Here is a 21,532-nt window from a genome sequence, read left to right as displayed (position 1 = left end):
CATGCATCTCTGAAGTGCATCCGATGAGTCGATATCACCAAAGCTGGAGTGCATGGAGCGGCAGATGAAAGAGGAAGCAGCGCAGCCCCCTGCTGAGACAGGATTCATTATCATCGTTATCGATTCCCCTTTAAGGACGTTCACAAGGATGAAGGTTAACGTTTCTATAAATGCAGACAGAGCCACGATCGCTTCCTCTCTGATTCCCCTGCAAAGGCCCGAGTGTGACGGACTTCCATAACCAAGAACACGAGAGAAGGGTTCAGAGAGAGCGAGGGAGGGTCAGAGAATGGAGGGGAAGCCCCACATACTAATGAACCTTTGGTACAGTCCACTTCCTGCGGGACCAGAGAACTCCCGTCCGTAGACTTTGTGTCAAAATGAAGTATTTTAGGGCTTTAGTGTTCGAGATACCCCTTCCTGACGTAGAACAAAGCACAACCACGTTATTTCCTTCCTTTAATATATGTGGTTTATGAAAAGGGTGGTCGGTTAATTATTTCCAGAGATACATGGGATAAGGTCAACCCGGCCCCCTTCAGAGGAGCCTCACTATTTTCAGTAATGCTTTTCCCTCGGCTGAATTTTTCTCCTCATGCTCATTTATTTAAATCTTGTCCCACAGAACCCAGTAAGAGTCAGTCTGCTGCCATCCTGCTGCTCTGTCATTGCATCGTGCTGGTTGCACCACGGGGGGGCGCTGAGTAGAGCTGGCGGGGGATTTAGTGAGCGATGAGGACCGACCCGGGGCCAGAATGACGCTGGTGACTTGGGTAGTTTTGGTTTCGATTTGTGTCCCGGAGCGCAGGAGTTCTTCACAACGACGTTTTTGCATTATCGCCTCGGGTAGAGAATCGTTTGTAAAACATTTGAGATGCAGGTTACAGGAAACCGGGGGGGTTTGAACTGATTAAACAAGACAGTTAATGATATGACCTTGGAAACTTTTTACTATTTCTGACAATTTGACGATAAAATACGGCGACGAAGCTATGCTTTATTGAATTAGAATACGATGCATTAAAGCTCTTTCAGGGACAGTGAGTACCTAGGAAATTGAAGTTGTAATAATGTGTAGAGGAATTGATTTCCCGGTTCTCAACAGGAACCAGTACTCACTCCCCATCCCTACAGTGTAATCAATAATGAAAATAAGCGCTCATTTGCAACTTAAAATGAAGATGGATTTTCCTTGCTGTAGGGGGGTCTATAAACCCAAAATGTACAGTAGCAGCCCATGAGCTGAACAAAGGGGTAAAATAAACATGACGTTCTCTAGGAAAGCTCAAACGTTGGCTCATCATGAGACACCGTTTCTCAGTGGGGGGTCGAAGTGAGAGACGGGTCATGTGACTCCTCTCTCTGCCTTATTGTGCAGCAGAACCGGCGCCTCCAAGAAGCCGCCTGACGGACCGGCCGCTGCACACAGGCTGAGCCAAGATGGCAGCCACAAAGACACTACTCTACTGGTCAGCATCCCCGCAGGAGTCACAGCAGTGGGAAACGTGTTCAGTGATACTTGTCTGAACAGGAGCTGTCTGTCTGAGTGCAGAGACAATGAGCTGCTGTCCCCCCGAACAGATGCTGCTCTCAGCTCTGTGAAACACCTCGTCTGCCTGTGCAGGTTTGGAAAAGAGGAAGAGGTGCAGGTGCACGACTGATGCCAGTTTCTCTCTCTATCACGCTTCCTAAATGAGCAGACCGTGGAGCCGCTCGACAATTTGCATCTCGCAGTGTCTGAAAAAAACCAGCAGAACTAACAATGTGCTCATTTCATCACTCAGTTAAATATATTACAACGAGCACAATGTGTGAAGACTCGTACGTGACTACAGGTGGGGGAGAGTTGATTCACGTGGGAATCGAAGATATTACTCTTCAAGACTTTTTCCCCACAAAATAAGATAGGCACTGTTACTGAAGGCTGTGGGTTTGTGGATAAATCACACACCAGTTGTGCATGTTAATTAAAAAAAGGTTATTTGTCAGTTGACCGTGAATAAAGGGGACCTCTCGTCCTACGTTTGCCTTTGTGGACTGAAATCAGTTGATAAACTTTAAGAAGGACACACACTTCTCACATCACTGCATTTCAACACACAGTGGATGAGAGTAGATCCTCAAACTAGCAACTATATCATCAAGATTAGATATTATTTGAATCGTGACCCTCAAAATGTACTAGTGAGGAACCAAAGGATACACACTCTCACTCACCAGGCTGCTGATATGCAGACAGTCATGAAGTAAAGGACATTGAATGCATCTCCAGAGTGCTGCGTCCCGCTGTGCAGAGTGTGTCTCGCACCATCTGTCCTGTTGCTCGAGTGTCAGTGTTCTGTTGAGCTCTGCACCACAGTCTGCAGGATAAACCCCCCCCTGTGTTATCGCACTGATTAAAGAGTCAGCGGCCGGACAGTGGAGAGGGGGAGGCGGGGGGGAGCTGAAGGCGGTCATTGTGTCCAGGTCAGCAGGGCCTTTGGACGGGCTTCAAATGTGCAACGAGAGGGTCAGTGGACAGAGAGAGGAGCGCTGGACCGATCAAACAATGAATACTTTTACTGTGACAGAGTATTCCTACACTCTGGTACTTCTACTTTACTCAAGTACAAGACCTGAGTACTTCTACTTTACTCAAGTACAAGACCTGAGTACTTCTACTTTACTCAAGATCTGAGTACTTCTACTTTTACTCAAGTACAAGACCTGAGTACTTCTACTTTACTCAAGATCTGAGTACTTCTACTTTTACTCAAGATCTGAGTACTTCTACTTTTACTCAAGATCTGAGTACTTCTACTTTTACTCAAGATCTGAGTACTTCTACTTTTACTCAAGATCTGAGTACTTCTACTTTTACTCAGTACCAAATCAAGTACTTCTTCCCCCTCTGGCTCAGAGCTGAATCTAAAGACATTAATGCAGTTTTAAGGATCCAGGACTCAACCAGGTTTCCCTTTTGATTCTATCGTTTCTCCATCCCAGTTCAGATTCAACCATTCTCGCATAACGTAGCTCTGCGTGACTGCATTAGGGAAGTAATGCAGAATGGTTAGACCTAAAGAGGGTTGGATAAACGACAGACGCTTCATCATCGTAACTCAGGGCTAAGAAGAGGAGAGCCGACATGAAGCCTGCAGACATGTGCGCTCCACCGGCTGTGATCCAGCCATCAGTCAGTCAGGGAGAAATCGACAGAGGGAAGAACGGGGGGTGGTGGAAGATTTAATCTGTGGGTCTTACTGGATAAGTCCGATCTCACAGATGGAGAGCTGAACCGTCTCAGGGCTAAGACCAGGGCAGCTGTGTTCAGAGGACCTGACACAGTGTGCACAAACACAATGGTTAGGAAATGCATATCAGCTAGGAGAGTCACGAGAAGAGAGGATACAAGTGAACGCCAGAGCTGGGACAAGCACGTTACCACACTCCTGCTGGACTCAATAACCAAGCTAGCAGCAAACGTTATCCCAGGTTGCATTAGGGTTGCAAATCAATTACAAAGTTGTTAAAAAAAGTGACGATTTCACTGAAGACAAAAAAAGTGACGATTTCAATGAAATATTAGATTATTTTGGAGGACTTAAAATAGCTCTGAGCATCTTATAAAACCTCCTGTATCGGGAGATCCCTAACTGTAGATGCCCTTTGCTGTGCGTTTAACAGAGAACACGTCCTTGTTATGAAAGGCTTCGGAACATAAAGTTATATAATGTTAATTTTGCTTCTATTCTTGCACCAAAAAGGAAAAAGCATTCATCCCAACAACTCCCAGCACGAACCCTTGAGGCACCGTGTTGTGCATCCTGACTCAGCGTTGGCAGGTTAGCAGGTTAGCAGGTGAGCCTCACAGACGCAGCATATGGATGCTAACATGTTGCAGTCTGGCTCCCCAGGTTCCTCTGGGGTTAAGGCATGCCAAGCCCCCCCCCCCCCCACACACACACCTACATGCAACTATCTGGGAAACCTCTATTAGAACATCCAGAGTTGTCATGCTGCTTCATTAGCATGCACTGTTGTACCAACATGAGACACATACAATGGATGCATTCTTTTTGTTGTGTTTTAGACCGAACCAAAAGAATTGCAATTCTGAAGATAAATGTGGATTACAAATCTGATTTACCAACAATTATCTATACGAGGAATTTTCTATGGTATGTGAATGGTGCATTCAAAGACACAGAAGAAGAATAAATAGCAAAAATATAAAAAAAAACTATTAAAGAAGCTGTTTCAAAATACAGTTTAAATTGTGATTAATACAAATAATAGACAATATCTACCAAAGTATAATCATGTGAGGAACTATGGTGAAATATAATAAAGAGGAGGAGCGCTGTGCTGCTTTAAAAGGCAGGTGGAGCAGAAAACGTGACATAAAATCTAACTGTTGATGTTTTAATGTACATATATATTACTGTCCCTTTAGTAGACTGGTATAACAGACTATTCCAATTTATTCGGTATATTTTAATGTAGATACCCTTCAGAATATATGTATTTTCTACTGAGAATATGTATATTTCTAATGTTTACTTTTGAGAGTCATTATTATAGCTCTCAAAATGCTGCTGTGACAAAACAATTACCCAAGTTGGGATGAATAAGGTATTTATCCATCTATATATTTAAAATCCAATTGCTGGTCAGGCTCAAACTAACTAAAATAAACATCGTAAGACGTGGAGGAGATGATCTTTTAGATTTTGAGCAACAGTAACATATCAGATAATACATGCACACACATCATAGGAAATGTGTCCAGAAAACAACCCAGGAGGGAGATTGGAAGCTCTTTCCCTACATGGGAGCACCATACAGTGAATGCACACACTGCATCGCTTCTGTCAGTCGTGCCACAGCTTGCAGCGGTATGTTCACCTTTCAGTCAGAACCTTGAATTACAGACAGAGGAACTGACACAGGAGGCTGCTCATCAAATACCAACAACACCATTTATTTCCATTGCAGTTCATGTTAACCTGACGGTGTCCTTGAGAAAAGACACACCAGAGCTCTACCAGCTCCAGGATGGCAGCTCAACCTCACCTCCATGTGGGAAGATGCAAGGAAACCACTAGTATGATCATTATGTCCTCCAATGATCAATCACACTCCTCCAGTCTTACACAGTGGCATGCATTTCAAGCACATGCTAAAGAATGCAATAATGGCAGACACGTTGTATGAAAACAATGGCAGAGGAGAGATAGGGATCAGTGTTTCCTCTGAAGGGGCTGAACCTCAGCCGCTGTTCCAAAGCAGCGCGGAGGAGGCAAAAGTCTCTGCCTCCATTATCGGACAGATGCATCCTTGTGTGCTATTAGTCCGCATTTCCCTGTAAAAATACCAAAGGGCCAGACCACAGCATGGCTACAGGTTTATTACACATTTGGTTTTGATTTTAAAGCCACACTAGTTGTCCCTCCGCAGTCATTTGAAAGAGATGTTCCACACATCAAAAGGGCGCATCCCCCTTTAACACAATGCTGCACGACTCATGTTGCCTCCCAGCTATATGTGTGGGCTTCCCTACAGCACTGAACCCCTGGAGCAACACATAGTGACGGAAGATAGAGAGTAAAGAGAAAGGTAAAGGTCAAAACACACAAAGCGTTAGCTGACACCGAGCTGTCCGACTATGGAACCAGAAGAGAGGAAATAGGGTGGGTGACTAGGAGATTTTTTTGGGGCAAATCCGCAAAATCCCCCCCAACAAAAACACAGATTATTGGTAACATGGAACACACACGTCTTTTGTTTGTGTGTGTGTGTGCTGTCAAACACAATTACCGCACCATGGGATCATATATAACGGGTTAAATCTGTTCAGTCCTAGCATAAATAAACAGTGTCCGATAATGGATCGGACGGCAATTAGCCGCTAAAGCTAACAGCTGCTAGTTAGCAACCATGCAGGGATACGGTTGCCAGGGAAAACCGTTAAAAACCGTTATACGTTTTCAAGGGGAACCCGTTAACCGCTGTTACTGGATATAGAGTAAAGGACACACAGATACAGGAACACACAGCCTCACAATGTGGGCTATCGTGGAGCTTCGCCAGCGGCAACACAACGACACAAAACAGTGCGCAACTCACCCGAAACAGAGACGTACAGGCGACCAGATGTTGCTGGAAAATTACCGATTAGCACCCATGAGGAGGACTCCTGTCCGGGGAGGCGAGGGGGGGCATCCAGGTTTAAGATCCCAAAACGTGGCTTTGCTTTGACTGCTGTCCGTACTCTGGCTGCATATGTGTGTATGTTTACGTGTGTGTCTGTGTGTGAGAGTGTGTGTGTGTAAGTCTACGAGGCCTGCTGCTGCTGCTGGAGGAAATGGGATCCGCTCAGTGGATGGGACGCGCATGCGCAGTGGGGAGTAGAACAGCCACAGGGCGAGCAGTGTGTGAGCGCGACCACGTGGTCAACAGGTGAGGCTTCACCTGATGCAGGACTTAATTATGGAGGACTTGTTACTGATGGGAGTTCTAGTTACTGATGCAGGACTGGTTACTGATGGAGTTCTAGTTACTGATGCAGGACTGGTTACTGATGCAGGACTCGTTACTGATGGAGGACTGGTTACTGATGGAGGACTGGTTACTGATGCAGGACTCGTTACTTATGGAGGACTGGTTACTGATGGAGGACTGGTTACTGATGCAGGACTCGTTACTGATGGAGGACTGGTTACTGATGGAGGACTCGTTACTGATGGAGGACTGGTTACTGATGGAGGACTGGTTACTGATGGAGGACTAGTTATTTATCAATAACCCTGACACAGGTCATGCAGTTTACAGTATATTTTATTTATTTTTTGCTATAGTTTCATCCAAGCGTCCGAACATCTGGTCAGAATATCCAGCTGTTTATCAACGGGAGCCTCAGATGCTAGAAATACAATGCCACCACACTGTACCACACAGTACCATTCAGCCCTTTCATCAGGTAATTCACAGACCATTTGCTGCTTTAAAGTCTAGAGTGTGGACGTTGGTTAAAGGAATACTTAACCCAAAATATACATTCAGTGATACCTTGAATTTGTACAGAAAACTTTATCTTTAACCGGCAATTCTCCTCGTTGAATTACACATTTAGAAACAGAGTCTGGGTGAATTAAGGTAAAAAACAGTTTCAAACTCACACAAATCACGGAGAATAACCCTGGTCTCATCTATACAGTATAGCACACTTAATACACACACACCGAAGAGTAGCTAAATCTTTCACTCTTCATGCAAAAGAGTGTTTTGAATAGTGAGGTTTTCAGGGAAAATTCATGTATTTGGAACGTTTTTCTGTTAAGAGCAGCATCCAGTTACTACAAACTCTACTCTCTTTATTTCTATTCCAAGTGCAGTATGGGAGATTTGTTTTTCAAGAACTAAAGGAAGCATAACGTGGGAAGGTGATACCAAATTGTCAATTTGGGGTGAAAGACCCCACCATAAGCAAGAGCCTTTCAAGCTCTTTTATAACTCACGACTCCAGACTCTGAGGTTTGAAGTGCTGTATTGTTGCTGCTAAAGAAGATCCCAGCATCATTTCAGAAGTGCATAGCTGCCACGAACAATAAGGCTTTCCTCCTTTTACCCGTAGAGTCTGCTGCTGTGAGGTTTAACAGCTGACCACCAGTGAGTCTGATGTTTAATGATAAATCATTAGTTTTCTCTACACCAAACTAGCTATAATCCCCGGAGATTAACTTGGTCCAAGATGTTTTTTGCTCCGTGGAATGTGTGCTTGAAAATTAATCCCCAGGAGAGCCTGCTAACACTTTCCATTTTCAGCCAGAGTGCAGAAAGATGTGATATAAATGCAAATATAAAGTCCAACCATGGGGCACTCCTTGTCCCTGAGATGTGTCCCCAAAATAAATACAAACGTACATTCCCCTGTCAGTGAACAACATGCTACATCACTGCGAGTCCGCCCATTTGAGTGTCAGCTTTGCGTTGGCAGTCGTGCAGGGTCCCGGGGTCAGGATCACAATCTGAAGGAGGAGGAGGAAACAGGAAGTGTGTCTCTGCTGCAGCAGGGTCAGAGGTCAGCGATAGGCTCACAGTGGTCAGCGGTTTGTAAACATGTTCACCTCGTCACGCAGAGGCTTATCACAACACGGAGACGGACAGGAAGCCGTTCCCTCGCAAAAACAAAAGCTGCCACGCGCAAACAGACCCGGGGGTTTCCAGAGGGGGGGAATCATGTTGCTCTGAGGCTATTGCTTCAGATATCAAGGTACCTGTACCCACAGTGGGACCCCAGACCCCTCCCATCATAAATCTAGACTTTAATCTCAGTGTGCGACTCTGCTACACCGTGTGCAGAGGAATGACAAATTTACATCCGAAGGGCGAGTGGTAGCGGATTCCCACTTCCTGGAAGACCAGTTTAGGGATGCCGATGTCACAGAGGTAAACCTGGCTCTCTGTCGCCGCTTGAGCCAGAGGAAGGCCCAGAAACAGGGTCCATTTGGTGTCCACGGTCTGATGCTGGGTACCGACTGCCGGGTCGATGCTCAGCACCAGAGCCCGGTTCTGGTTGGCCCAGTCGGCGGCTGACTGGTACCAGGAGTGCTCTCTCAGCAGCGGGTTCTCGTGGCAATCGAGGCAGTTAATGACCAGGTCCACCGGGCTCTGAGGCAGGTCTGATGAGGGGGGAAACAGACACATCAGAATCAGAACTCCTTTATGAGATAGATACTGTATTCATGCCAAATGTTGTCAAGCATTACACAAGTTAAGAATATTTAAAAACTGAATTAATACAGATCTCATTTTTCTAAATGTTGTCATTTTTCATAAAAAATCGATTTATTTTGTAAATTTTGACTTTTTAAAATGTCCCACTATTTTCTCATTATTCTAACTCCTTCATGTGACCCTAATCATCTTCTTTTAGAGATGCACACTACATTTGTTTCTTTTGTTTTTCTTTTCAAACTTAGTTTTTTTTTTTTCAAAATTACGACTTTTGGGGAATTTCCGTCTAATTCTTCAAAATTATAACTTTTCCTAAAAGATCTGAGTTTTTTTTGATATTTCTGATTTTCTTTCTAAATTTCGACTTTTAAAAATCTTCGATTATTAATTTTTTTATCACTTTTTCAAATGTCTGACATGTTTCCTAAATTTCGACTTAACTTTTTCCCAAAAAGAAAATACAAAGTGTAGACTGGTACTGGAGAAGAGCTCTTGAGCAAGGCACCGAACGCCCAACTGCTCCCTGGTGCCGGCTCAGTCTTAACCCTAATCTTAATAAAAGACACAATCAATTGCAGCATATCTTCAAAATCTTCAACCCGTGAAGGAATACATTTCTGTTGCACAGGATCTGTCAGATAACTGAACCCGGAGACATTCTGGAGACACTTCTTTTAGAGGAGCGTTGTTTCCAGCCGAAGCTGCCGCGTTGGTTCCATATTGTTGGTCTGCGGCCACGTCTGTTACCTTGTTAAGGTGAGACCATGTGGAAGGGACAGATCTATACAACTGCTAAGAGGATCCTCCAAGATGAGGAATGATTTCCCAGTTACCAGAAGAAGTATGAAGAGAGGAAGCATAAGATGAGAGACTGAAAAGCAACTCCCGTCCTCCATTCAGCCAGACTTAACTCTGAGCTCTGGGAGGCGCTTTTAAAACACTATTCAAGCTGGCCTACATCTCCAAATATCCATCAATGTCTTTGCCTCAACACTTTAATTTGTGAGACATGAACTTCCTGTGTGTGTTTTCATTTACTCACGGCTGGTCTGTCTTACATGATGTCCTTACCTGTGTTTAATCAGCCCAAGACAACAATCTAAAGGAATTTGAAACATGTCGATGTAAAAGTGCTGCTGCTCCACTAGAGGGCGACATTTACCTGTGTGTGTGTGTGTGTGTGTGTGTGTGTGTGTGTGTGTGTGTGTGTGTGTGTGTCTGTGTCTGTGTCTGTGTGTGTGTGTGTGTGTGTGTGTGTGTGTGTGTGTGTGTGTGTGTGTGTGTGTGTGTGTCTGTTTGAATGTGTGTGTGTGTGTGTGTGTGTGTGTGTGTGTGTGTGTGTGACCTTTGACCCTGGCCACCTGCTGGCTGCTGGTCTGGTTGTACAGCTGCACCTCGCTGCTGACACACTCCTGCATCTTGAGGCAGTTGGGCAGGAAGAGGATGAGCTCCACCTGGTGGTTGGCCAGGTGCCGCGCACAGCTGATGCCCTGCGCCCCCTGCATGTGAGGCCCGCACAGGACCACCACCGTGGGCCTCTGGTGCACGTTCTTAGGGGTGAGTCTGGGGATGTTACAGAGGAGATTTACTCCAGAGAGAAAGTGCAACCAGACAATATGTCATCAAATAATAAGAACCAGGAGTCCTTCATCCGGCCAGTACACATAGCATGTGTGTGTTCTAAAGCAGTGTGCAATGATCACTTACACTGGGGTTAATCATACCTGGAACAATAATAAGAATTAGTACCAAACTGATCAGAAAAACAAGTCTTTTGTAGATATGCAAGTTGGTCCAATTTGAGACCAAATTGTTTTTCACAATAGGACAAATGACCCCCAAAAAGTGCAGGATATAAGGCTTGAATAACATCCACTAAAGGTAAAAGAAAGGGGCTTTACAACAACAGTTATTTATGATAAATAACAAAACAAACTAACAAATAGAAATATTAAAACAGATACATTAAAAAAAAAATGCACTAATCCAAAAATCAGCAAACCAACAATTGTCCATATATTGCAGATTGACCCGAGTGCAGGAAGACTGGATCTAAAACATGTAGTAAATACATGCTTATGGTGCAATTGTTCTAACATTTATTATAACTCACTATGCAATGCAAATATTTAATTAGTTATTGATCATACAAACCCCACAGGACACCAGAATATATTTTACCCATACTATGTCGGATAAGACGTGCTTTAAGATGACCCATCAGCTGTTTTTATTCCTGGACATGCAGGCAAGAAAATAAGGAAACTTGAGCGTGAAGTGCACGACTTGTCGGCAGGGGATAGAGAGCTTTGTAGTGTGTGTAATCCTGCTGTAACAATACAACAACACACCTGATCTGAGCCCACAGTAGCTGCAGAGTAAACTTGAGACACACAGTATGATAAAACCATCTGAGACAGTAAACCTGTTTGTTATACGATCCTCAGCGCTGCGGTTCTTTCATCCTAAATCACACTCAACAACACCGAGCTGCAGATCTGCTTCACGTGTTTCTAACCTTCTGCACAGCTTTTCTTAGAAAACAGACCCTGGGGGGGTATGAGGTGAACACCGTGTAACGTATGTAGAAACACGGTCGTAAAGATGATGGCCATGGAAACGGGGAAACAGGACATGTAAACAAAAAGTAAGACATACCAGCTGTAAGGATTACATAACTGCTCTCACAGGGATGGTTTGGCACCTGGCTGCACATTCTTCAGATTGAAACCAATCACAGTCGAGCTATGTGTTCCATTAACTGACTACCTTCAATCAAATTATATTTAAAAACAGCCCAATATCACAAGGAACTACAGCACGGTCACATGACTTCACCTCACCACCGCTAAGCTAAAGGAGGCTAATGTTGGGCTATAAAGTAGGGTGACCAGATTTGAGGTAGCGAAAAAGAGGACACTTGCGATTGTTGGGGGGTGGGGGGAAGCGCCAGTCAATTTAAGTACACGCTTAATGGTCCCAACAGTGAAAACCGGGCGTTTTCATGAATTTATAAAACCCCCCCGGACGCTCCGGACAGGACGTAAAAAGAGGACATGTCCGGGCAAAAGAGGACGTTTGGTCACCCTATATAAAGGAACTACAGCACGGTCACGACTTCACCTCACCACCGCTAAGCTAAAGGAGGCTAATGTTGGGCTATAGAGGAACTACAGCACGGTCACATGACTTCACGTCACCACCGCTAAGCTAAAGGAGGCTAATGTTGGGCTATAGAGGAACTACAGCACGGTCACATGACTTCACCTCACCACCGCTAAGCTAAAGGCGGCTAATGTTGGGCTATAGAGGAACTACAGCACGGTCACATGACTTCACGTCTCCACCGCTAAGCTAAAGGCGGCTAATGTTGGGCTATAGAGGAACTACAGCACGGTCACATGACTTCACGTCCCCACCGCTAAGCTAAAGGAGACTAATGTTGGGCTATAAAGGAACTACAGCACGGTCACATGACTTCACGTCACCACCGCTAAGCTAAAGGAGGCTAATGTTGGGCTATAAAGGAACTACAGCACGGTCACATGACTTCACCTCACCACCGCTAAGCTAAAGGAGGCTAATGTTGGGCTATAAAGGAACTACAGCACGGTCACATGACTTCACGTCACCACCGCTAAGCTAAAGGAGGCTAATGTTGGCTATAAAGGAACTACAGCACGGTCACATGACTTCACGTCACCACCGCTAAGCTAAAGGCGGCTAATGTTGGGCTATAAAGGAACTTTCAAAAAAATGTTAGCTTCCAAAAAGGGAAACATAAGTAGTAAAATGATAACTCATTCCCAGGTATTTAGGACCTATTCCTGCAGCCAGAGTGTATTCTCTCACCTGTTTGGTCCGCCCAGAAGAGTGAGGGCCATCTGACTGGCGCTAACCCCGATGCTCTCCAGCCGGCGCTCCACAGACAGCCCCCAGCGCTCTGCGGCCGCTAACAAACGCTTATGAAGGTCGAGGGTCACGCTGGGCACCACCAGGCCTGAGTCTGTAGGGCAAACCCAAGGAGAGGGGGAAGTTTTAAATGCTGTTCCACACAGAGGATGGTTTAGTGTTTTATGGAAACATCATCCGAATTTCTAACACCAACAATAACCTCTGTCATTAACATTCCTGCTCAGTTGTCTTAAACTTCCTGCCAAAACAAACCTGAATGACTTATTGGTAAATGTAAGGCACCGGTAACTTTCCCATAAAAATTAGCAATGTCACATCGCTGATAAAACGAGATGGCCAACGCCCACGCCGTGCGGTAACACTGCATGAGAATCCATCTCGTTTGATGGTTTATTACTGTGACCAACTTTTGATCCATTTCCCAGGCCTTACAGGTAATACTTTATTGTGCACCGAGTTGGCAGTGCACCCTCTCCTACTCGTCATTCCTGTCACTATATGCAAATAACTACATGCTGTATATCACTCAAAAAGTCAGTGGAAGCAGGTAAGGGTCAAAATCAAAAAGCGAGCTTTATTCAAAAGGTGTTGATGAAATCATGAAGCAAGGGTCACCAGGACACTCAGCTTCAGACATGAAGGGCGACAGGAACAGGCAGGTACCATGGACGGGATCAGGTGAGAAATGACGACGACCGAACAACAGACAAAAGGGGAACAGGGACTAAATACAAAAGGGTAATCACAAGACGAGAGACAGCTGGAAGGGGGAGGAGAAACACAGGGGCAACAGGTGAACACAATACAGCAATCAGGCACAGGAGGGAAACGCAGGCAGGAAGTGAAGCTTAACGAGTGACACAAGAGGGACAACATTTCAAAATAAAGCACAACACAAGGACATGACAGACACGAGACACGGATCATGACCGTCAGCAGCTCCTTTTATTGCCTCTAATGATTCTCCTTTAGTTTACCTATATAATTGAAAGTTCTGGGACATTATGAAAGGAAGTCATCCATTGTTTAGTTTACAGAGTATGTTGAGGTTAATACTGTGTGAAAGGAAGGCTGTTGTATTGAGGGAAAGGTTACCTGTAGCTCTTACTTTCCTCTCGTTGTATTCAACAGCGCCTAAAAGACATTTCCTTTGCAGTGTTCATCACATAAGGTCCCTATGAATACATTACTCTACCAAAAACATGTTGCTTTTGTTACTGTTTATGTGCTGGGCTGTAAAACACAGTGGCATTTGAGTAATGGGAGGAAGATAACACAAGGTATTTGTTGAACACCTCAATCTAAAATCAGATTTGAGCATTTTATCTAGTCAAAAGTCGACTGAAGATGAAGGTTATTCTTATGCATTTCTGTACTCTTGTACACATGCATCCATTGCAATGATCTGACATGCATCACACTCCTGAATCACACCATCCTCAGCACTGTGTCACTCCCTCAGAGCACCGTGATCAACAGCAGCTGAAACCTGACCTCTAAGATAACCACCAGAGAAACACCCCTGCAGGAGCCCGCTCCCCTGGGCACCCTATCCTGTTCCCATCACGCAAGATTCTCCCTTTTCCTGTCCTCCAAACAAAAGGGAAGATTGGCAGCTTTTACAAAACATGACAAACATGAAGCAGGCGGAATGAGACGCCTTCCCCCCCGCAGGCCTCCAGTTCACACGCACCGTCACATGGTTTCTGACCGATCCCCGTCCCTCAGCTCCGGGACTGAAGGACCCCCCACATCGGCTGCCTTCTCAGTCAAAACATGCATGCGGGATGGCGTGACAAAAAAATGGGACACACTTCATAAATATAGGAACACCTGCACCTCTATCCCACCGGCTCGTGGTGAGAGATCTGGGAGGAGGAAACATGGGGGAGGCGAGAATGCTTTCAGAGTTAGTGTGTAAAAAGGGCCACGTACTGTCGCCCTCTGTAGTCAAGGACGTTTAAAAGACTACAATTCCCACGGTGCTGCCCTCTAGATAACGCCTTACAACTGTCAGTTCAAGAGGAAGGAACCGCAGGAGGGACCGTTAAAGGGGTTAGTTACCCTTTCAGTGTCTTGACAGATCTGCCAGTGGTTATAAAACAAAACATTTATAGTCTTTATGTTTTAGAATATGTCCAGCAGAGGATTTTTTAAGCATATCAAATGATTTCTTTGATCAAGCACCAGTAATTACTCTCTGTATTCAAGATTTCCGCAAGTTCGGTTCACACTTCAAATCCGACTTTCCCCCTCTTTATATATCCTTCTCTGCGGTCTCTCGTCTGCAACACGTTGTAAAAGCTCAACCCAGATAACACTGAGGTACTGCCCTGCCAATCACAAGGGAGAATACCCTAAAGCATACCCTGCTTTATCAACTGTACTCTAAACAGAACGAGGATTAGCCTGTTTTGAGACTAGAGATGTTCACTGAGGTAATAAATCAAGTGAGAGGTCGGGTCGTTTTCTCATAGACTTCTATACAATCAGTGCTGGAGGTTGCTGCTTGGAAATGATGCTTCACAAAAAAGGCAAAGCAGATGTTCCAGAGTTGAGAAAATAAGAAAACACGCATCCCTTACACCACAGAGTAAACCACCTTTTCTTACACGTGCACAAATAGAAATACAAGACTTGTTGATAACACCAGAGAAGTGACAAGGAAGCAAGACTTGTACCCTCACGATCCGGACCATAAGGAACAAATGAGGACACTTAACCCATTACTGGCCAGCAGTGGATATTGGTTGAACTGGAGAGCTCCCAGAGAGTCAATACAAGTGCAGGAATGTGAGGGTGTAATAAAACAGAAGTTGCTTTATTATAGCAGTCCATTATTACCAAACGGGTTATCTATGTTACTGTGAAAGGCCCGGCACCATGCGGACTGGACCTCTTTAATAACTTCTGAATACACCAGCTTGATGCGATGGTGGAGGTGCTGAGTATTACCTGCTTTTGAGTTCACCTTAGCTGAGAAAGTGCTCTGGTTTTCTGCGTCTTCTCCCATAAAGTCACCTGACCTTTCCATCAGTGTGTGTTTCCGACGGTGTGACAGAGTTACAGTTGAGCCCGTTCTCACTGTACAACCCTAAGTGTGTGGAGACCTTTAAAGAGCCTTTGCTAATCTTTAGCTGTCTGTTGCCCGTGGCACATCAGGAGGGTAATGGAAGTCAAGCTGGGGGGGGGGGCGGGGCAGCGAGGCTCAGGATCCCTTTGATAAATAAAGCTGCTGGGAGGCCCTTGACTCCCTTAAAGACCTCCTGCACATCTCTGCACTGGTAGCTGAGAACTTGGTGGCCTCGGTATGCAAAACCAGGACAAACAGTAGTTCACACCTCATCACACACACACCTCATCACACACACCTCATCACACACACACACAGTGCCTGACTGAGATTCTTGCTTATCTTGAGTTTGGCCCCGCCGCCCTCCCACTATTCTTTTACAGGCAACAGCACAAACACCGCTCACATGTTTCAGTGGCCAGGAAAACTATTTGGAACGAGCCAACCCTCACGTGAGCGATAAGCAAAAAGAAAAACCTGACTTTGTGTCGTGCAAGCGGCTTCCTCCCGTGCTAAGCTTAGAGGAAGAGGGAGTTTAAACAGTAATTGCTCTTCATCCATCCCGCCAGCAGGTGAACGTCTTAATAACACACACACACACACACACACACACACACACACACACCCACTTTCGATGTGGTGTGAAAAACAAAGCTCAACTAGCTAAACCGGGTAGCCATGATTATTCAGCGGCACTAAAATAAACTGAGCTGGAAGCAATCCTTCAAACGTGACAAGTGAACTGACGGGACTGAAAGCAATACTCACCGGTTGGATGCGGGCCATGTGTGACTCAGAGCTGCGAGGGTGAGGGAGGGTGAGACGAGGCTCACTCTCTCGGCTGCAGCGAAAGGAGAAATGAACTCTGTTGACCTGCGCCCGGATCAGGTCAACAGAGTCAAATCACACCATGAAGCAACACTGGAGTTTAAGTTTGCTTCTATCCAATAGTGAACATACTTCCCCTCAGATACACAACGCTACACCCCTTCTGTTGCAGACTCATAAACAATAATCAGGCTTACGTTAAACTGCTAATGGATGCACCTGCAGGATTCTTGTAGTTTGACTTTTCCTCAGAATTAGAAACTGTTCTCAAAAATAGATTTTTTCCACAGAATTTAACACATCAACAGATGTAGGGAACCGTACGTCCTGAACACTGTTGCTGGTTTGTATAAAATGACTTGCAGCTGCAGCTTTAACGATGCATCATCTGACAGCTTTGCCTTTTCTCCACCTATCACGATGCAGTTTCAAGAGAAGGTCACACAGAGGCTCACATCGATCCTGGGGTCCTGAGGTTAGAAAATGACCCGCTTCCTTTCATACCGATACGTCTTTAATAAACACAACAGGAAGCGACCATCAGCTGAAGGAACCAAAAAACCTGCACACTGTTGCTCATTATTATCCCGCACATCTGGTGTAAAATAGCTTCATATTAATGGATAAAACTGTAGCATGATTGCCGCGTTTGCCTTTTCTTCACCTAACATAACGCAGCTTTAAGGGAAGATCACACACACATGTTTTTTTGATGAAGGCACACCTTTGTTTTGCAGCCTGCACACCTGCTCATTTTACTTTGAATATACGACACTCGTATAAAAGGATTACAACAATAGAAGCTTTAGCTTGAAAAATGCATCAGGTTTGCCTTTTTTCTCCCCCTAACATAATGCAGTTTCATCACGGAGCTTTTCTTTCCAGCTTTCCTCCGTAGTGATATAAATAAAATCTGAGCTGAAGAACAGTTGTCTGGCTTGCAGTGTGTGTTGCTGCACAGCTGGAATCAATCCCAGCACAGGAAATCAAGACAATAGCAGAACTAAACACAAACAGACTGCAACCTTCACATTCACTACAGCCTATAGGAGCATGCCCGACGCACACACTGATGCCAGCGCGTTATGGCAGCCCTCACGTCGAGACGGGCACTTTGTTTTTCTGTCTCCTTTCTCACGTTGTTGGTGTATGCGTTTACTGGCAGAGGTTCCAGGTCAGAGCGGAGGAGCTGTTTATGTAAGGCTGAGCGGCGGCACGCTAATTACAGAGAGCAGAGGACGGGGATTATGATGACAGCCCTGGGAAGCAGAGCGGCTGCACGGTAACAAACAGGAGGCTCCGTTAAGCAGCCGTCTGCAGGATGGTAGACATGCTGAGCTGCTGCACAATCACTGCCTCTTCCAGGTTATCCTATCACTGATCAGGAAAAGACTGCACGACATGGGAGAGCAATCCCCTTTTAAGATGTCTAGAATAAATCAATTACTTCTGGTGGCAGATATATTGAAAGCTCCACTTCAAATTCAGCTTTACTCTCAGGATCTCTTATTTATTTGAGACATTTTGACTTAAATTGCTTAATGTTTGTTTCTTTATAAAGCACTTTTTAAGTCTAAAGACTCAGAGTTTTTTTAGTATGGCTCCAGGAGTAATTGCATGGCTCAGCGTCCTGCCCATGGACACTTGGGTATCAAACTGCAGATCTCAGAGCCATAGCCGTCCACATTTAAACATTATTCTTGACATTTTAAGTAAAGCATCTCTCTCCTGTCATTTGTCACCCCTCATGCCTTGCCTTATCACCTTTTCATAGTAAACATGCGTGGGAGAGAGACTCCATCTGGTGGGAACACAGGGATTTTAGCCTTGCAGACCATTTACATGCACTAAAGAACCTATAGAACACATTACAGGAGAAAGTGTGAGAAAGGGTCTCTTTAACCTGTGAACAGACAAAGAAGGAGATGGGTTTTGACCCCTGGGGCTGAGTGTGAGCGTGCCACTCACTTACATGATGTCCACATTAACCAGTTATGTAACACTCAGCTGAGGGTGAGCTGAAGTGTGAAAAAGTCATTATCTGCGTGGGCGTACAGCAGGAGGTGTGTGGACTCAAAGGTCATGATAACCAGGAGGATCTGAGTCCAGTCAGACTGACCCCAGGTGACCTTCCTCCCCTTTATAGTGCATGTTGTTTTGGTCATAGTGCTTAATGGGACACTACAGCACATTCCTCAGTAGGAACTTCCCAGGAGAACTGAGTGTAGAAAGGTACCTTTTGGTTGGAGCTGCAACAGTGCTGATAAACAGATGTCCTCCTGGTGAAAGATTAAACACAGCGGAAAAATAGGACTCCTTCCAAAACCAACAGTGTGTCACGCTCACTGATAAATGAAGCACCAACATGTCCATGTCCTCCCTCTGCCGTCATTTCTTTGAAAAAGCCCGTTAGCTACTTGAGTTTTATAGTTAATAGTTTTTCTCACAATTAGACTTTTTTTTTAAATCACAATTTGACTTTCTGACTCATTGACATTTTTCCTCACAAAACTATGACTTTTTTTCACAATTTTGGTGTTTTTTGACTGTAGCGAAGAACTCGTTCTACTTTTGAAAGAGTTCCCTCATATATACAATTATCTGCAGCACTTAAAACTACGTCAAAGACCTCCTGACTATGTACTTTTGTGTGTGTGTATGTGTGTGTGTTGTTCTCACCGCTACAGTATTCTGTGCCCCCGTGCTGCGGCACCTGTATCTGTCGGTAAACGATGGGCTTCACCTCCAGGATGTTCTGGTCGTGGCGGTACGTCTGCTGGTCGCCCTGTGAGCCCGGAGGCTGCGCTCTACTGCTGCCGGCGATCTGGGAGAAGACGGCGGCTTTATCGAACAGAGCCAGGTTCCCCTCGAAGTCGAAGTCGAAGTCCATGTTCTCGTCCGTCCCGCCTCCGAAGCACTCATCCAGTCTCGTCCTCGGACCTCCGGCGCCACCATTCCTCACGGCGCTTTTCTTCTGTGCGGCCTGCGTCGCCCCTCTGCCGTTTGACTGACCTGTGGGATCAGAGACAGTGGGGTACAGTATAAGCAAAAATAAAGTCATTATCAGCCAAAAACCTGAACCCCACACTGTCGCACCAAGTCAAAGAACTATATTGACAAACTGTAGAATCCATCATCAACGTCAAATGCCTTTTCATTTATTTTAATAACCAAATGAAAAAAGACTAAATATGTTTCAACTTCACTTTGTCTTTATTTTCCACTCGATGTAATGCACATTTATTTCTGTTATGTTCACTTGTTGCCGATGTTGACAGAGATTTAAAGAGAAAACATGAATTCAATTTCTAGAGACAATTCATTTAAAGTCCAGTAATTAAAACACCACATTTCAAAACAGTACCCGTGTAGTTGCAAGCAGAGTAATGTACTTGTCACCCAGAAAACTCCCCCTAAAGTATTAAAGGAGTATTTAAAGAGATGTTGATCGCTGACCCAAACTGTAGATACATAATGTCTTTGAAAAATGCATAAATGTACGTTCTTTACAAATGCATGAATATTGATTTACTGCTCATACAAGCTAATCAGGGGCTTGAGGTATTCCCTGAGTTCAGGATTCACTTAGGAAAAAACTAGGACACACAACATGGAAAGGGCACTTGCAGTTCATGGGAAAGGAACAGGGTTATTATTTTCCAAATGTAATTAGTGAGGAGATATCCCAACATCAGGATGAAATGCTTCATCTAATTCACAGTTCAGACGGTGACGTAAACAGTTCATGATCGATGGCATCAACAATCATCTTATGAACTCGGAGTAGAAGGATGAGTTTTGGGGTACAATCAGATCATTTTGAGTTTAACCTCAAACCAGAAAACCTCTCATAACCTCAGAAACTATTGAACTTTCTTATTAAACATCCTTAAATGTACTTGAAACTAATACAGGTGCCTGAAAGATCCTGCTGTTCTTAGTGTGTCCTCTTGTTAGTCAGATAAACCAAATGTAAGATATAATTATAAGCTCCTGAGCTCTGGATACTCCTCACTCTCCATGTTATGTAACTCTGTCCTTCCTTCTCCTCTGCAAGTTACTTTAACCACCTGAGAAAAAAACGCTGTATACACAGAACATACAATGGCCGCCTGAGCGTCCCTCAATAAAGTTTACATACATGTATGCACAAACAAAAAAAAAATGAACAAAGAACAAAAAAAAAAAAGAACTGGAAAAACCTGGCCTTCAGCTTTAGCCACGCTGAGCTCTCACGCTAGCTGAGAGGCTCGGTCTCACGCTACCGTCACTGTCGCACGCAAGACACTGGGAGGCTCGGCAGGGAACACCGGTATCGCTTCAGAGTCACATTGATCTGAGAGCAGAAAACACACACATCTTCACTGACTCCTAATTAAGAAAGTGCTTTGTTGCGGAAGCATGTGGGAGATAATGCTACACCCTCTAACATGCTCAGAGGAGGGAAGATTTACTCAAGTACTGTACTTCTGTGAGGTACTTGTACTTTACTTGAGTATTTCCAGATTATGCTACTTTGTGCTCCACTAGAATTCAGAGGTAAATGGTGTACTTTTACTCCACTCCATTTATTTAATCCCTTTAGTTGCTAGGCAGATTAGGATTACTGATGGTAAATATAATCCCTTAAATCAGACTGTAGTTCACCTGCAGTAAATCCAGCAGCTACCCTGCAGTATACAAAGCCATTCAAACTAGCTGCACCTTTACCAGCTCTGAGAACACTTTAATGATCAATCATTATAAAACATATCAGAGATATTATTCTGAAATGGACCAATCAGACAATGACTACTTTTACTGTCGCTACTTTAAGTACATTTAGAGGAGAGTACTTTCTACTTTCACTGGAGGAACATTTAGAATACTTTCACTGTGACAGAGTATTCCTACACTCTGGTACTTCTACTTTACTCAAGTACAAGACCTGAGTACTTCTACTTTACTCAAGTACAAGATCTGAGTACTTCTACTCTACTCAAGTACAAGACCTGAGTA

At 44.5% G+C, this 21,532-nt stretch overlaps 2 protein-coding genes across 3 annotated transcripts in view; both read right to left on the bottom strand.

Annotated features, from left to right (window-relative positions):
- Positions 1–6,351, bottom strand: part of LOC134863628 (tyrosine-protein kinase CSK) — a 42,511-nt gene extending 36,160 nt beyond the window's left edge. Inside the window, exon 1 of one of the 2 annotated variants that reach the window (XM_063882254.1) lies at positions 6,109–6,351. The gene's annotated coding sequence lies outside the window, so the exon portion shown is untranslated. Of the gene's footprint in view, positions 1–2,217; positions 2,354–6,108 lie in introns of those variants that run through there. The other variant, XM_063882255.1, reaches the window with a different exon arrangement.
- A 588-nt stretch (positions 6,352–6,939) lies between these two features.
- LOC134863627 (enhancer of mRNA-decapping protein 3-like) overlaps positions 6,940–21,532 on the bottom strand; it is a 28,972-nt gene continuing 14,379 nt past the window's right edge. Inside the window, exons 4-7 of the mRNA XM_063882253.1 lie at positions 19,214–19,546; positions 12,571–12,724; positions 10,064–10,281; positions 6,940–8,663 (exon numbers count right to left, since the gene is read on the bottom strand). Coding sequence (XP_063738323.1) covers positions 8,329–8,663; positions 10,064–10,281; positions 12,571–12,724; positions 19,214–19,546 — 1,040 coding nt within the window. The 3' untranslated portion in view covers positions 6,940–8,328. The remainder of the gene's footprint in view (positions 8,664–10,063; positions 10,282–12,570; positions 12,725–19,213; positions 19,547–21,532) is intronic.

This window comes from Eleginops maclovinus, chromosome 4, assembly GCF_036324505.1.
Source record: "Eleginops maclovinus isolate JMC-PN-2008 ecotype Puerto Natales chromosome 4, JC_Emac_rtc_rv5, whole genome shotgun sequence".
Classification (NCBI taxonomy): Eukaryota; Metazoa; Chordata; class Actinopteri; order Perciformes; family Eleginopidae; genus Eleginops; species Eleginops maclovinus.
The sequence above is the reverse complement of the archived record's forward strand: the minus strand, read 5'-3'. Positions and strand labels throughout refer to the sequence as shown.